We start from the raw sequence: 16,762 nt of genomic DNA, 5'->3' as shown, positions 1-16,762 counted from the left end.
TATAGTATTTTATGTCCATCAATAAAAGGTAACGTTTAAGGCCTGGAACATTATCCTCATCCAAGCACCATGACTAACCATAAACTGAATATAACAAGCTGTTCTGAATTACTACTGCCCACGCTCTGCTTAATGACACTGCCTGCCAATACCTGTGAGTTGCTAAGTGTTACCTGCCTTATAGCATTGTTTATGAGTATCACCACAAAGTATGTGATTTGGTCTCATATTACAAACTGCCTGTGGTTTTGCCACCTAGACAAAGGTAAAGCTTGAAGTCTGAACAGTTTGCTTTCACTCACAAGTGCTCATATGGGACTCCCAGAGCACATAATAATGGTTTAAAGTTAGATTGTTCCAATTCATCCACATCCATTCTTCACACCTCCTCACATCAAACATGAAAGATCCAGCTTCAGATATCTTTAACCCTTTGATTTTCCCATATATTTCAAATTACTCCATTAGCTAATCCACCGTACATTTTTGACTATATGTCTATGCAGTTCATACCTTTATTTCTAACTTCTGATTACATACTATTTTCAAAACAGAATGTTACAAGTAAACAACACTTTCTTTGTAGAGTTGATCTCACAACCTTCATCATAGTTTGGCCCTCAATCTCTTTTAAAAACATCTCTCAATTCTTCTGTGAGTTACAACTAGGGGAAACAGATAGCTTATTTTCCAAAACATAACACTTTTGAAAGGACAGGGGGACAATATCAATAATAACTGAATAACAGTTGTAAACCAAGACTCTCCCAGGAAGACCAGGATATGTAGTCATTCTTTGGGTCTTGTTAAGGCAGGAAGTCTGATAAATACTTGCACACACCCACAAGATAAAGTAGCTTAATTATGTTTTTCCACCTGAACCTAATAAATGTTCCTAATATACCACTTTCTGGGCCTGAAGTCCCCCCTGAGGCCTATCTCATAGCTTTCCCAATAGTAAAAATTATAACTGTTATAGATCAGTTAGCATTACTTTCATGGGGGTGGATTTTGGACTATACTATGGATTATTCTTTCCCTAGCTAATAAGAAACAACCTATAATTAACACTAGACAAACCAGTTAGAGTTTTTACTTTTTTATATATTCTCTGTGAGGAGAATATTATTTTAATAGCAAAGGTTTTATTAAACTACTGTTTTTGTGGCCCACTGACATTACTCAGAAGAAAAGAGTTATTACAGATAATGTTGCTGATAAGTTGATGATGAGAAAAATCAAAGTCTTTAAAAATTTTATGAAGACTCATTAAATCTATTGGGGGTAATTCACTGACTGTAAATACAAAGCTTTTGAATTAAAATTTTAGCTGAGTGGGAAGTGGGAAAAATATTGATGCTGAGAAACTGGGAAATAGTATATGAGATAAGTTAAAAAATACTTTAACTGCTACACTGCAAATGCAACTGAGCAGTTCATTACAGGCAGTCATTCTGAAGTGATAAAATGATAAACTGAATTACTTCATATTTTCCACTTATCTTTTCAGACTGCCGTTTTTGTCCACACTGTAGAGCCCTCTTAAATGAACATTAAACTCTTTAACAAAAAGATGGATCATTGGGCTTCCCTGGTGGCGCAGTGGTTGAGAGTCTGCCTGCCGATGCAGGGGACGCGAGTTCGTGCCCCGGTCCGGGAAGATCCCATGTGCCGCGGAGCGGCTGGGCCCGTGAGCCGTGGCCGCCGAGCCTGTGCGTCCGGAGCCTGTGCTCCGCAAAGGGGAGAGGCCACAACAGTGAGAGGCCCGCGTACCGCAAAAAAAAAAAAAAAAAAAAAAAAGACTAGTGCCATCTGTTGGAATATATATTGCCTTTAAATGCTTAGGGGCAGCAGAAGGATGATATATTTCTCTTATCATTCCAGAGGCAAAAAAATCTCAGGGTTAAAATTTAATAAATAAATAGTTCTAAAACATCAATCTTTATAAAGGCATTACAATGTGCACGATATCATGTTTTTAAATTCTCATAATTTTAAATCAAATAATTTATATATACAAGAGTTCAGAAAAAAAAAAAAAAAAAGCCAGGGTCCCAAACATTCTAGGGATATGCTATTGGAGATTAAAAGACAGGATGAATGCAGACTTATTTTCTGCTTTCTCTCTAGGGCAGTAGTTCCCGACATTTAGAATGCACTGAAGCATACGTTGAAAATGCAGCTTGTCAGACCTCACTCCGCATAAGATGAAATATGAGGTGCTTGTGGGACACACAGTTGGAAATATATAATATTTCCCTGGGCAGGCAGATCTGAAGCAGAGATGGGAGCTTGGCTTAGAATGGCACATTTCTAACCAAAAAGAGGTGTTTGAGATCTAGAGCAAAAGCCATAGTACAGTTTACAAAGCAGAATTACACAGACTCATGTGAATGAGCCCATAACCTAACTGTGCCAAATTCTCTGCATTTAGGTGGTAAAACTGATCTTGGGAATAAGATGACTTGGGTAGTTATTTTCAACATTTTATCATGGAATCAGAGAATGTCATAGGTGGAATGCAACCAAGAAATAGTTTCATTCGAGCTTATTAATTTATCAGTGAAGAAACTTGCCCAGAGAGATGAAGTGACCTAACTGGGGCCACAGAGTTTGTTGTCAAACTGATCATAATGTTTTTTCCAATCTATTATACAACATCTCAATCAACTTTTGAATCATTGTTGAATCCAGTACTAAGCAGACATAACACAAGCACATTTAATTCCAAAAGAAAATTTAGCTGTAAGGGAAGTACTTAAGAGACCAGCACTCATCTACCTTCAAACTATAGAAATGGCTGCTCTGCACATAAGGCCTTGAACTGTAATAATTCATACAGCAGCAAGAGCGGAAGCAGCTTAGCTAGCTTTTCTCTGAACTGGGCTTGATTTAAAATTATAACTCCTGTTTGTACTTACAGGTATGTGCACGCATGTGCGTGTATGTCTGAAAACAGAAGGAGCTGGGGGATAAGAGTGCAGTAGGAGCAGAGTAACTTGAGGTGATAAAATCACATTAAAAGTGGAGAGGTCACCTTGTATTTAAAAATCAGCACATTGTCTTGCTGATCTAAGGTTAAACTTGCAGGTGAAACGTGTTATTATATTGATGTGAATTTGTTTTCTTAGAGCTCTGTGGAATTATATCCCTAATTATGATTTATCTATTTACCTGATAAAATCCAAGTAAGGGGTTTTTGCCAATAATAAAGATGACCATCTAATGGAATAATCCTTTCTAAGTCTTGATCAGTTCATGACTGTATTAGTTTTCGATTGCTGCATAACTACTTATCACAAATCTATCTGCTTAAGACAGTCCTCACTTTGGAATCTCACATTTCTCTAGGTCAGAGAAGTCAGGGAATGCTTGGCTGAGTCATCTACTGAGGGTCTCACAGGCCAAAGGCAAAGTGTCAGCTAAACTGGGCTCTTATCTGGAGGCTCTGAGGAAGAATCAGCTTCCAAGCTCATTCAGGTTGTTTGCAGAATTCAATTTCTGTGGCTGTAGGTCTGAGGTACTGTCTCCTTGCTAGCTGGCAGCCAGTGGCTACTCTCAGCTCCAAGATGCACCCACATTCCTTCTCACTTGGCCCCCTTCATCTTCCAAGCTAGCAATGGTGCATCAAACCCCTCTCACACTTCAAATCTCTGTGATGTCTTCTCCTACCAGATGGAGAACACTGAGTTTTTCAAGTCTTCACCTGACTGGGGACTGGGACAAGTCTAGCCAAATAATCTCCAAATCTTAAGGTCAACCGATTTGGGATTTAATTACATCTCCAAAATCCCTTTACAGCAATATTTAGATTACTGTTTAACTGAATAACCAGAAGACAAGAATCTCAGCTGACAGTCTTTAGAATTCTGCTTGCCACACAACATTTTATCTATGGCACAAAATACTGAGAGCATTCTTTGTACTCTCGATATTTTGAAATATCTTTGCAACATCCTTTAATGTCAAGTATACTGGGAACTTCACTTCCTCTGAAACATCTTTATCCTTTTTATCACAACCAGTTTCCTCATTTATGTTGGTAATTCCACCTTCATTTAGTTCCTCGGGCTGCATACCTTGGGTCTCTAGAATGCTGGCAGTGTCAACCACTCCTATGATCAGCCATCTCCTAATCTCATCAAATCTCACTTTCAGTGTTATCAAAATTAGAACTCTTTTCTTGTAAATAGAATGATTAGATGCAGAACATTGATAGCGGTAAGTAAACTCTTGAAAAATTGATATTTCTTTTATTGCAAATTTATATTTTGTGAGAATGCTGAGGGACCCAAACTCTATTAGGTAGACAAGAAGTATATTATCTTGGGCACATTATATAATTTTCAGGCAGAGGTTTCTCTAACAGGGTAAGGTAACTATTTGAAAGCAAGAGTATAAGTACCATTTCCAAAGGAAATGATGATGATGATAATGTTATTATTTTAATTAATTTATTTCACCTCAGGCCAAGGCAGAGGCTTTCTTATCGGTTGTTTCTGCAGTCAGGACGATCTCTGTTTCTCTTCTTTTACTCTGCCCATCCTTTCACTAAGGATGTAAAGATTATCTCAGGTATCTTGTATTTATGGGGAGTGTAATGAGTGGTCTCAATTTGTGATGATGGAGGCCTAATCTCCCATTCTCATGTGGAAGTTCCTGGTTTCTGTATGTCCTCCAGTGCAGCCCCATTTTCTGTTTTCACTTGTGTCTCTGCTTTGTGTTTAGTGTGTGTATGTATGTGTGTAGAAGAGAGAGCTATTTCCCATACTTTCTTGGGAGGATAGCAAAACACTTAATAGCATCTTTGTTCCAGTTTAATCAGCATCCAGGTTCTTTTTGCACCGAGAAGTCTTTTTCCAATATCTAGACCACGACACACATAGAAGTGGAAGTCTAGTTAACGTTTTTGGTATACATTTTGTTACATATGTACATATCCCTAAACAATATATAGTGTTGTTTTACATATTGTTAAGCTTCAAATGAAAGGTTTCAAATTATAAGAACAAATGTTTTACTAAACATTTTATTTGTGCAGCCCAGGTTATTTTCACTTCTGCATATGACTATATATTTTTAATGGGTAGTTATATCACTTTCCATTTTTTCCTATTACAGAGGTGGAAATTACAAGAGGTGGAAATACTGGCGTATTGGTTATGCATATCAAATGCAATAGATATTTCCAAATTGCTTTCCCAAATATTTTTATTATATTACAGTCCACCGGCAATGTACGAGACTTTTAATTGCTCCATGTACCTGTTAGAGTTGATATCATCACCCTTTCCTAACTATTCTGAGTGGTATAAATTGGTATTTAATTTGCTTTTATCTTGTATTTCTTCAAAACTAAGTGAACTTTTCACATCTTTTTTGTCATTTGGATTTCTTATTCTATAAATGAACCGTTCTTTTGCTTCGTCCATTTGTCAATTGTATAATTATTTTGTCAATAATCTTTTATCGGTTATAAGAACTATAACACTTCTACTAGCGTGTTATGGCATTTTGGTGTTGTGTGTTTCTAGTATGACAGTGCATAGAAAGTTTTACTTTTATTACGGTTCAACATATCAATCTTTTATGTTTGGTGCTTTTATTTACTTAAGAAAATTTCCCTTGCCTACAATTATGAACATATCCTCCTATATTTCCCTCTAAAGGTTTGATGTTTTCCTTTACTACAGTTAAGTCTTAAATCCTCATGGAAATTAATTTTTGTGTCTGGCCTGGAGTACAGTTTTAATATTTATGGCTAATCTATTCCAGAACAATGTAACAGTTTATAGTCTACTGACTATACTATCAGTTTAGTCATACATCAAGATGACAAAAATGTGTTGTTTTTCCATCTAATTCTGAACTATCTTCTATTCTACTGTTTGTTTCTGCACCACAACCACACTAGCTGTTCATCAAAAAGATCTTGTCAATACTTGCCCCTTGCTTTTCATATAAATCTTAAAATTAGCTTATCAAGTTCCATGCAAATGTCCATTTGGATTTTAATCAAGGTTACTTACATATATTTGGAGTGATGATACTGAGCCTCCTATCCATGAACATCCCATTATTCTCCATTTATTTGGGTTTCCTTTCTTATGACGCTTCATTTATTTGAGTTTCCTTTAACATTCCAGATGAAATTTTTCTCATTTGATCCACAAAATTTTACACCACTCTTATTAGTATTACATAGGACCATATGTACTTCTGTTGCATTACATTATAAATGCACCGTTTAAAATTTTTTATTGTTCTGATTTTGGATCCTGATCTTATATCCAGCAACTTCAGTGCATTCTATCATTACCTGCAGTGGTATGTTCATAGATTGTATACAATTATCCATTTGGGTATCATCTGAGAATGAGAATTTTGTTTCTTCCATTCCTGCTTTTAAAGGGAATGCTTCCAAGTATTTACCATTAAGCGAAGCAGTTGTAGATCTTGATACATACGTTATCAGTGTATGGAAGTTCTTTAGCCCTTGTTTCTATATGGTTAATGAGTACTTTTAAAGTTAATAGTTGGTATTGAACTTTACAACTATTTTTCTGTATTGAAATATTCACATGGTTTTTCTCTAATGGTGATGCAATGTTTTTTTTAATTTGAATTTTATTTTTTATACAGCAGGTTCTTATTAGTTATCTATTTTATACATACTAGTGTATATATGTCAATCCCAATCTCCCAATTCATCACAGCACCACCCCCACCCCCACCCCCACCCCATGATGCAATGATTTTCTGAGTCAAAATCTTTCCTGGGGTTAACCTGACTTGTTGATAAAGTTTATTTTTGATATTTTAAAGGAGGTGGTTGCCTAACATCTTCATAATACACTTAGCCTATAATGATTTTCGTTTCTTGCTATATTGTTTGCAAAACTCGAAGTGTCTAGAGTTTTTTGTATATTTGGGTAGAGATGGAATTTTTTAAGTTCTAGTAGTTAAAATTACTACATTTATTAAATTTTAAGGTTAAAAATAAAAATTCCTTGAGTCACTTTTGATAAATTATATTAAATATATTTTTCATTTTCAATGTTTTCAGTCTTAAAGTTTTCATCAGTATCACAATTTTTTCACTCTGCTGTAACTGCAATTTGTCTTTTAAAAAAATAAGTCCTTTCATTTATTAAAAATTTTCTTGCTTCAACAAAGTGCATTGGCCTTGCACTAGCATTCTACTTTTGCTTCTATTGCTTCTGTATTTTTGTTTTTGAACTGTGGGCGAGACTTTGCTGCTGAATGTATTTTCTCATTTCCGAAATGAATTTAGTATTTTCTTTCCAGCTCACATATTTCCACTAAGGCTCAAGTAATAATGATTGAAGTTTTCAAAATAGAAAAAACAAAACCAAGGATTTACAGGTTTATCTACAATCTTTCTGAACAAGTGCATCCCTTATAACAAATATTTTCTTTCAAACCATCACGGGCATCTTTGGGAACATGTGTTAAGAATCAAAAAGCTTGCGCCCTCCACAGCAGGGTGAAACTTTCAAATGTGATGTTATCTCTGAGAACCAGTAATTCACTAACCATGATAATTGAAGACTAATATGAAAAGATGTTTAAAGAAAGCTCTTCCTGAATCCTTAACTACTTGAGCATACTTCACTTTGTCAACATCAAGCAACCGTTTATTAGGTTCCTGACCTCATGCTACACGCCAGTTAAAACCAAGTATGTAGGGAGTTAAAAGGTATGTGATTTTTTTTTTTTAAATATAACGATCATTAGTTAGAAAACATGAAAATAATCTCAAGAGTCCTACTGTCAAGTGGATCTAGTAGAGCCACTGAGGTCTTGCAAATACCTCATTTCAGAAAAGTAGGTTAGCATGAAATATATTAATTCAAATCTAAACATATGAAGTAGGATCCAAAAGGATTTGCTGCAGCTGCATATGAGTGTTAGGTGACTTAACACCATATGACATGTCAATAAGGTCCCCTGAGATCTCCTACTGCAACTGGTTTCTTCTGGTCCCATTTCTATAATTTTTATTCATCTAAATATTATTTCCAATTTGGGACTGTTTCTTTAAAGAACTAGAACATTTAGCAAACTAGTGATTTGATCAATACTGAGGAGCAGTATGTACAATTTCTAGGGAAGTGCTCCAACTTTGGAATAGGAACTGGAATAAATGAAAAATCTCTGAATTATCTAAAAACAAAATGACAGACCTAAATAGTTGGAGTAAAATGAAAAGTATTGGAAAAAATTACCTTTAGAAAGGCTGACTCATTTTTGCTGTGAATCATTTGCCTCGAGAGCAAGAGCAGTATTAGATCAAAATGGTGGTAAAGTGTATATATTAAGATCGCTTGAGTGCCATTTAAATTGAACTATCCTTCACACTGGACTTAGTGACAGGATTGTATTGTATTTATTTTACCACATTCTTACTTGTTATGGTAAAGGGAGGATTGTATACAGTTTGTTTCTTTCACTGGATGTTGCAGAAAGCTGAATCTGCAGTATTAGATGGAGAAACAAAGTTGGGCAAAATTCCTCTATCTGATAAAACTCATTCAGGAGAGAAAGTGACTAAGGTCCAACAGTGGTTCAACATTTATTTCACTATGTGAATACCCAAGAAACGTACAATTTTAAAAGATGAACATAGAGTCCAAATAAAGTCATTTTTTAAAATTTTGTTTATTGTAATTGTTTACCAATGGGGAGATGCAGTTTATTTACACCAGCAGCCATGGGGCAAGGGGAATACACAGTTAGTCAACAACCTGTATAGGATGGACTACTTATGCAAAAATAAGACTCTCCAAAACAAAGGACAATGGTGAGCTTCACTACACTTCCCCATGATCCCAGCATGCGATAATGCCAGGCAATGGCCCCTGGGCATGCGGTGGTGGGAACTAACGTATGGAAGAAAAAGCCACAAACCACAGAAATTTGTAAAGAACCCCTTCCCCCCCATACACACACACACACTCAGATACATAATAGAATTACAGGGTGATCAATACACTTAATTGAGGAGATTAGGACAGGATTTCTGCTGTTAAGAGGAAAGATAGGGAAAGGGAGAGTTCCTAACCACTGTTAACTATATGGTAGGGAGCATTCTCTCCCCAAAAAAGAAAGGAGTTAGTTTGTCCCCTCAGGGCACCTGTTGGACCTAGCCCACCTCATACCCAACCAGGACCAAGGGCTACTGCCCTAATAATGGGGAGCAAAAAAACAAAAACACAAACCATGAGGGAGGTAATACGAACCAACCATTACTCAAAACTATTTCCACTTCTCCCTCCTCTAACCAGGAGAAAACGCCAGAAAGGAAACAGTAATGTCACAATCTGAGCTCCCTCTCTGAAGGAGTGGACCATGGCCTTACCTTCAGCCTGTTTCCTAGATATTATCTTTAAGTAGGCCAGAGTCTCACTTAGACCCTCCTTTCCTTCTGCATCCCCTCAGAAGGAGATGTCTCTAAAAAAGGCAAGGGCAGATAACCCAAAATTATTTCAGTTCTTGGCCAAGGTTTGACTTTTTAAAGTTATTTACAACTCTTGGATTGAAGACCAATCTGTAGCTAGGCCCTCACCCTGAGCAGGCCAACTCTAGAGGGAGAATGCAATAATAAACAGTCTTGAGGCCCTATTACTACGCTTCCCTTAACCCTCTACAGTATGTAACCCAAATCAGTCCATACAGTCCAACAGTTCCTTCTGGGATAAGGAAGGATACATGCACAGAAAGGGTTAGAGAAAATGGATCAGAACCTACTCTGTCCCTGTGTCACTCAGCCTTTACTGCTTTTCTGCTTAGGTCCTAAGGGGCAGTTTCCAAGTGGAGGTGGGAAGATATAACTCCTCAGGAAGTAAGACACAGCAGGAATGCATACCAGCAAGGCAGTCCTACAGAAGAAATGCTTAGGCATGACACTGCTTTTCATATACAAAAAATTACTTTCTCTTCCCATCCTAATCCCAATAGAGGGAGCCATAAGAAAGATTCTGCTCTGACTCTCTCTCAAAAACAAGAAAACAAAACAAAACAAACTTAAGAGAAGCCAAGGAAAGGGAAACTGGGCAGGCTTCAGAAGTAGGAGCATCAAGAGAGAGAAACTGAAACTAGTCAGCGTGAATGTAGAGCGGCAGGCAGCACCCGGGGTGATGAGCTGCACCAGATAGGCATGGAGCAGGGGACTGGAGGAACATGGGGCCAAGCCAGACAAAGGAGGCTGGGCCCCTTACTGGGGCACAGAATGAGGTAAGAAAACATTTCAAATAAAGCAGCACCGTTCCCGCTCACCTTGGGGCTCCCAACCCTATACACTTCATAAACTGCAATCAGGGAGTCAAGTGGAGGGTAGTTTTTGATACTCAGCTCACACTTCCCATCCTCCCCTATCCGATTCCCTAAAACCAGAGGGTTTCTGGGGGCCACTTCCTGACTTCTAACAACAGAAGGACAGCTCTTGTTGTCAAGAGGTCCAAAGGGAACTGAGTGGAAAGGGCTGCCCTTCGGGAGGGGCAGAGAAGGTGGTGACAGTCTAGATGTTCACTGCAATGGAGCTCTGTGACTGCCCAACCCAAGGAACAGGGGCGTTCAACAGGATACTGCAGTCAGATGAGAGTTGACCCAGTCCTACTCCTTGGCTCCTAGCACTAACCCATTCACATTAGTGAGTGCAGCTGAAAAAGGTCCCCTCTGGGCTCAGCTTTCAAACCACAGCCTCCTGCACAGCAATGATGCTCTTCCATAGTTCACTCCTGCCCCGAAAATGGGAGGCAGGTAGTGACCTGGCATAATAACCAAGTCAGACCCATGGACTGGCTAGGTTACGAGTAACTCAGAGTAAGAAAACGCCCCACCGAACTCTTGTCCACAGCATAATACATCCAGATATGAATCCTGCAGTCTGAAAGATCGTGCATAGTCGCAGAAGGCCCTGCTACCTCCCCAAGGGATCATAACTTAATCATCAGCCTGCTTACATAACCAAGTTATTCATCTGCTAAGCCTATGCCACCAGGTGGGGTGCAAGAAAGAGGGCTCTGTTCAGCAAAACGCTAGCCCATGTCCCCAACTCCGCTGAAGTCATTGTTAAATGCTGGACCTTTGGGAAACTGGTGGCTTTGAGCTTTTCTTCTTGTTGGCATCAAGACCACAGAGCTTCTCCTACCAGATTCAGCTGGGAATTCTTTTTCTTGGCTTTCCCAGATTGGAATGATTAATATCCAGATCTCATAACTGACTTTTATTTGTCTTGGAGAAGCCCAAGTCAGAGGCTCAGAGATCAGAGGTGCAGTCCCACTGAGGCCCAACAATTAAGGCCTGACCATCAGTTATGTCCAAACGGTCAGTTATCCAGAAAGCCCTTGACATCAGGCAGACAGAAAGGCTGAGGAACCAAAGAACTTTAAATGCTGAGCACACAGATGCTCACCTGTGCACTGGGGACAGTACAGGGTTCTTGTGCACTTTCTGGTGTGTTTAGAAATCAGCCACTGCATGGCGTGCAGAATGCACAGCACAGCTCCTCCTGTCCAGAATTTCAAAGCTGATCCAAAGGTAATACACTTATACAAGGATCCGAATTCCTAAATTCTCCACTCCAAGTTTTTAAAGGCTAGGTTCTTCAATGGGAACTGGGACTTTTGTCTTTTTTTTCTTTTTTTTTTTCTTTTTTTTTTTACTTAGCTACCTAACTCCTCAATACCACAGGACTGGTCTATGTTATTGTCCTGGTCACCCTCAGACTCTCATGTTGCAGCTACTGGAATTCCGGAGGTGAGCGTTGCAGCTGCTGATCAGGCCCATTCCCAGATTCTCCAGGAAGGGAGCAAAGCGGGAGGCGACACGCTCCTTTATCTTCCACTGGCTGAATGCCAAAATCCTTCACGCTACCAGTCTCTGCGAATTCCAGGTAGAAGTAGCCACACTTGACTGCCCGGTGCACCTCAAAGCAGAAGCCCAAACAGGAATCCTCTATTAGGTCTACGTATATCTCCTGAGCGATGGCCTCTAGCTTGTTAGTATCCAGATTAGCCAACGAAATTTCCTCCATTTTAATCTGTACACGACCGTGGAGAGGGCGCTCGGATTACTCACAGCTGCACGGGAGGCAACACGTCGGGCTCGGCCGGCCGCGCCTAGGCCTACAGGCCTGTCAGGGCCGCGTCTTCAGCAGCGAGGGCGGAGGCGTCGCGGCGGCAGAGGCAGGCCAGCTGCAGCAACCAGCGGCGACTGCTCCGGAAACCCAGGTATCTCCGTTTCTTTTGGCGTCTCCCCGGGTCTGGGACTTTCAGCTCCGGTTCGCCCCAGACTCACCGCCGCCAGTCTCGTCGCCTCTCTCCGCGGCCCCGGCCTCTTCCGCTCGCTGGTCCGGGTTTAGCCCCGCCTCCCCACTTCCGCCCCTCAGCACGCCTGCGCATTGGCCCTGCGCAGATTCGCGGGGTTCCTCCCTATGCGCAGCTGCCTGGGAAGCCTTGGAGTTTTAGGAAAGCGGACGGGAAGACGAAAACTTTTCAGACTGTCATTATCTAACTGTGAAAAGGTGGTAAGGAGACTGTTTTATGTTTTGTTTGCAGATTTAAACACTCGCTATTGAATTCTTCGTCCATGCTTAATCGATTCCCTCTTGAAAAAGACATGACAACTGTGTGCACATTTGTGGTAATGATCTGAAGTACAGTTTTAGGACTAGTTCTCCGGATACGTTTGAAAATTTGACATATAATTGACTTACAATCATTTATACTACTGCCGCAGTTGTCATTTAAATCCACTAGATGGTGCAAGGAAACAAATTACACTAGAGTTTATCTTTCAGTCTTCTTTTGAATGAAAAACTAGGCACTAAAGACATAATTCATATATATTGATCACATGAACCTAAGGCATTTATTTCATTTATAAGACCATTAAGTCAGTGTGACTATAAATAGATCATCATATACCCCTATATATAACATCTCTAAAATAATTCAAAGAGAAAATTATATGTATATTTTCTATTGAAGAGGGAGGAAACCTGAAATATGTTAAATTCACTGGGAGGTAAAGGAATCTTTTCCTAAAATTGTGCTGCATGAATTGTGGGATCTAGAGCCAGTCTACCTGGGTTTAAATCCTAGATCCAACATTTAACAGTTCTGTTTCCTCATCTGGGTAAAGCTATTTCCCATTTAATAGTTAAAATTGAATGATCTTTTTAAAAAAATCTTCTTGTGACAGCTTCTTACATGTAAGTAAGCATTCAGTAACTGTCAGCTATTTTAATCATATTAGTTATGGACTTAAATATAAGAAAATTTTTCCTGTATCTTGTTAGTTTCCGCCCCCACCACTGTGAAATAGAGCAGCCTCTTGTACCTTTATACTTTATTAAAATATAGCTGTAGCCAAAGAAACAAAATTTAAAAAGCAATACATATTTGTATCTGTCTGAGTCTATCATTTCCTTTCCAGAGTAAAGGAAAATATAGACATGTATCTTTCCAGACAGATACAAATAAGAACTTTCTAATGTATATGATCATCAGAACACTATTAGTTTTAGAATTCATTCTTAATATCTTGCTCTATATTTTTCTGAGTAGAAGGTTAAGTACCAGTTTAACTTATTGGTTTATGAGTACTTAGCTGGTACTTGTACCCATACAAATTTTCTGATTGTGTATTTTATCATCCTAAAAAACACAAATTGGCAGATATGGAGGAATTTGAAAGCCTAAGCTATTTAAGACCCATGCATGACGAGAATATTTTTATCTGGGACATAACTTTTTTTCCATTGCAGCCTTTGTGTAATTTATACATTCTCCATTCAAAAATTGGTATCATGTTTTGATATAAGTTGAAATCTGCATATAGCCATGTGCTAAGCCTTAAAATATAATGATGAAGTGCATAAGTTCTTGAGTCAGACTGCCTCCCTCCTACCAGTTACTATCTATGTGAACTTGCCTTATCTACTTCTGTAAATCACAGTTTTCTCATTGTAAAATGTCAATGATAATTCCCATCATAAAAGTTTGCTGTGAGATTTAAACTTGACAATGAATTTAAAAGTCTTCAGAAAGTGTCTGACAAATAGTATGTAATATTGTTTACCTACCTATTACATGTCTAGTTAGGTAAGAAGATACAGATGTAAATACAATCATTTCCACTCACTCCTCTCCCATGCCTTCTCCAAATTTAATTTAAAGCAATGATTCTCAAATATTAAAGTGTATATAAACCACTCAGAGATCCTTTTAAAATGCAGATTATGATTCATTAGCTCTGGAGTAGGACCTGGGTTTTCGCATTTCTAACATATTTGATGCTGCTGGTTCGTGGACCATACTTTGAGTAGCAAGGAATTAAAAGGGCATGATAGTGGGCAACTGTTCTTCATAGTGATTGATTCCCATATGGTTTGTTCTCGCCAAATTATCAAGAGAGACTTTGCATGCTTGATTTTGACTGAAGAAGAATAAGTGATTGTTTTTCTACCCTTTAAATCCTCCTTATATTGTGAGAGAACTCAAGTCTGCAATTTATTTAATGCAGAGTGGTAGTCGATAAAGCTTACTTCAAAATATATACGAGACCATAATATTAATTGAAATTCAGATAATCAGGACTATGACTAGGTTTAGATTTCCTGTCAGTATTTTATTATATTTACTCTTAGAAAAAACACTCTCATGACACTGCAAATGTGTACTTATGCTCATTGTCACCTCTCTTCTACTTGTATCATTTAAGATGGCCTTACTTCTTGTTAAAACGTACTGAAACTCTTTATGTTAAATCAATGACTTGTCACAATATAAAGTTAGAAAGAACTTAGTTCCACTGCAATTAATAGGGTTGAAGGTATTTAAGCCTTTGGTATGCAAATATTTTTTAAAATAGAAACTATACATTATCTAAATCATTTTTCTCAATACAAAGCAAGTAACAGAGGTTGATTCTTCATAAAAGAGTGATCTTCAAAGAATATGTACATCATATATGCTTAAAATATTTAGTGTACAAATTAAGGGAAGTAAAATTGTATTGTGAAATTTAGTTGTCTTTGATTATTCTCTTCCCATTCAATAACTGTAATATATGCAGTGGGAGAATCAGCTTTTGCAAAGAGGAGCATCTTTTAAATTATTTAAAGGTTTTTATTAAAGACTGAAATTCCATGTATTTTTTTTTTTGTATTCACATAAAATAAAACAGTGAGACAGCAGAGTGCATTCAGGAATAGACCTGGGAGCCAAAAGACATGAGTTGCTGTCCTTTTTCTGCCACTAACTTATCAGGTGACCTTTGGCAAAAAGGCGAATTCACATTTGTAAAAACATGGACTCATGTTTTCTGAATATCCCTTTTAAAACCAAATTTCTGTGAATCAAGAAATCTGAGGAAATAGGTTTCGCCAAATTAAGGGCCAAGTCACTTCTTATGTACTGGCCAACAAAGTTCAAATGTTGGATCCTGAGGGTTTTCTTACCCCAAACTAATCTGCTCTACTACCTAGGGCATCTTGAAGCACCTCCACATGTTTGGGTTAAGAGCATTATTCATCTACTGAATACCAGGTGCGTGTTGTAATTATCTTGCCTAACATCTGAAGATGCTGCCTGTACCTGTATGTGGTCATTTTTAGTTGAAAATTTTAATTTATCTAGTGATTTTGACTCCTGTGAAATCCGTTTTCATCTATACAATATTAGTTAAAACTTCATTTGCTTTTCTTTAGTTACCTAGGTTTTTAAGATAAGTGAATAGTAAATCAGAGAGAGAGAGAACATTTGACTATATTGTCTTCTTTTATTCATGCTTTATGTCTGCCTTTTTGTCTGTAATTTGCTAAAAGAAATATATGTGTGTCATAGCTCAACAGTAAACACTCACATATCCTTCTAGGCATGACCAACTTGAAGTTTCAAATCCATCCTCTGCTGAAATCCATTCTTCAGGATTTGCATTTAAAAACTGATTATCATGACTTTCATGAGATTCTGAGGTGCCAAAATTTGATATCAGATAAGGGTGCCATGCTAAAATTGCAATGTCAAAAATTAATTTACGATTTTAATCTGCCCTACTAAATTGTGAAATCAAGGTGACAGTGAACTTTGTCATTTATGACAACTCTGGCTTATGCTCTACTAAAGAAAAAAACACTGTAATCGTGAGCTAACTACAGTTGGTAAGTAGTGTAGTATGCTAATCTAAAATAACAATTTTAGGACTTAACACAGTCTTTTTTAAAAAAATTGATCTTTTGATCGATCAGTTGATCAGCATCATTTTTATCTGTGGAAAGGCTCTCTGGAATTATTTCCACATATTTGTATGTACAGGAAAATGTTGTTAAAAATATTTTTCAAGTGTTTATGACATGCCTTTGAAGATTATAAGCTAATTCTTAAATAAAAATATAATAATTATTGCTGGCCTCTCCCTATGTGAGAGAGTCGGCCTGGTAGTGCAGAGAAGGATATCTGTTTACCTTATATATGAATATAAGGATGGGCCCAGAAAAATGTAAACTTAAACACTGAAGATCATTTCTTTTTAAAAAAAATTTATTTATTTATTTAGACTGTGTTGGGTCTTCATTGCTGTGCGCGGGCTTTCTCCAGTTGCAGCTAGTGGGCGCTACTCTTCGTTGCAGTGCACGGGCTTCTCACTGCGGTAGCTTCTCGTTGCGGAGCACGGGCTTCAGTAGTTGTGGCTCTTGGGCTTGACGGGCTTAGTTGCTCCGCGACACGTGGGATCT

General features: G+C 38.0%; 1 protein-coding gene and 1 long non-coding RNA gene across 2 annotated transcripts in view; one reads left to right on the top strand and one right to left on the bottom strand.

Annotated features, from left to right (window-relative positions):
- Positions 1-16,762, top strand: part of LOC136792211 (uncharacterized) — a 242,231-nt gene that overhangs the window by 148,616 nt on the left and 76,853 nt on the right. The gene's annotated exons all lie outside the window — the stretch shown is intronic.
- On the bottom strand, positions 8,664-12,400 carry ATXN7L3B (ataxin 7 like 3B). The gene has a single exon (XM_059081156.2). The coding sequence runs from the start codon at positions 12,056-12,058 to the stop codon at positions 11,765-11,767; it is 294 nt and encodes a 97-aa protein (XP_058937139.1). The 5' UTR covers positions 12,059-12,400; the 3' UTR covers positions 8,664-11,764.

The sequence above is a fragment of the Kogia breviceps genome, chromosome 12 (assembly GCF_026419965.1).
Source record: "Kogia breviceps isolate mKogBre1 chromosome 12, mKogBre1 haplotype 1, whole genome shotgun sequence".
In the NCBI taxonomy this organism is placed as follows: domain Eukaryota; kingdom Metazoa; phylum Chordata; class Mammalia; order Artiodactyla; family Physeteridae; genus Kogia; species Kogia breviceps.
Note: the sequence above shows the minus strand (reverse complement) of the source record. Positions and strands in the feature narration are given on the sequence as shown.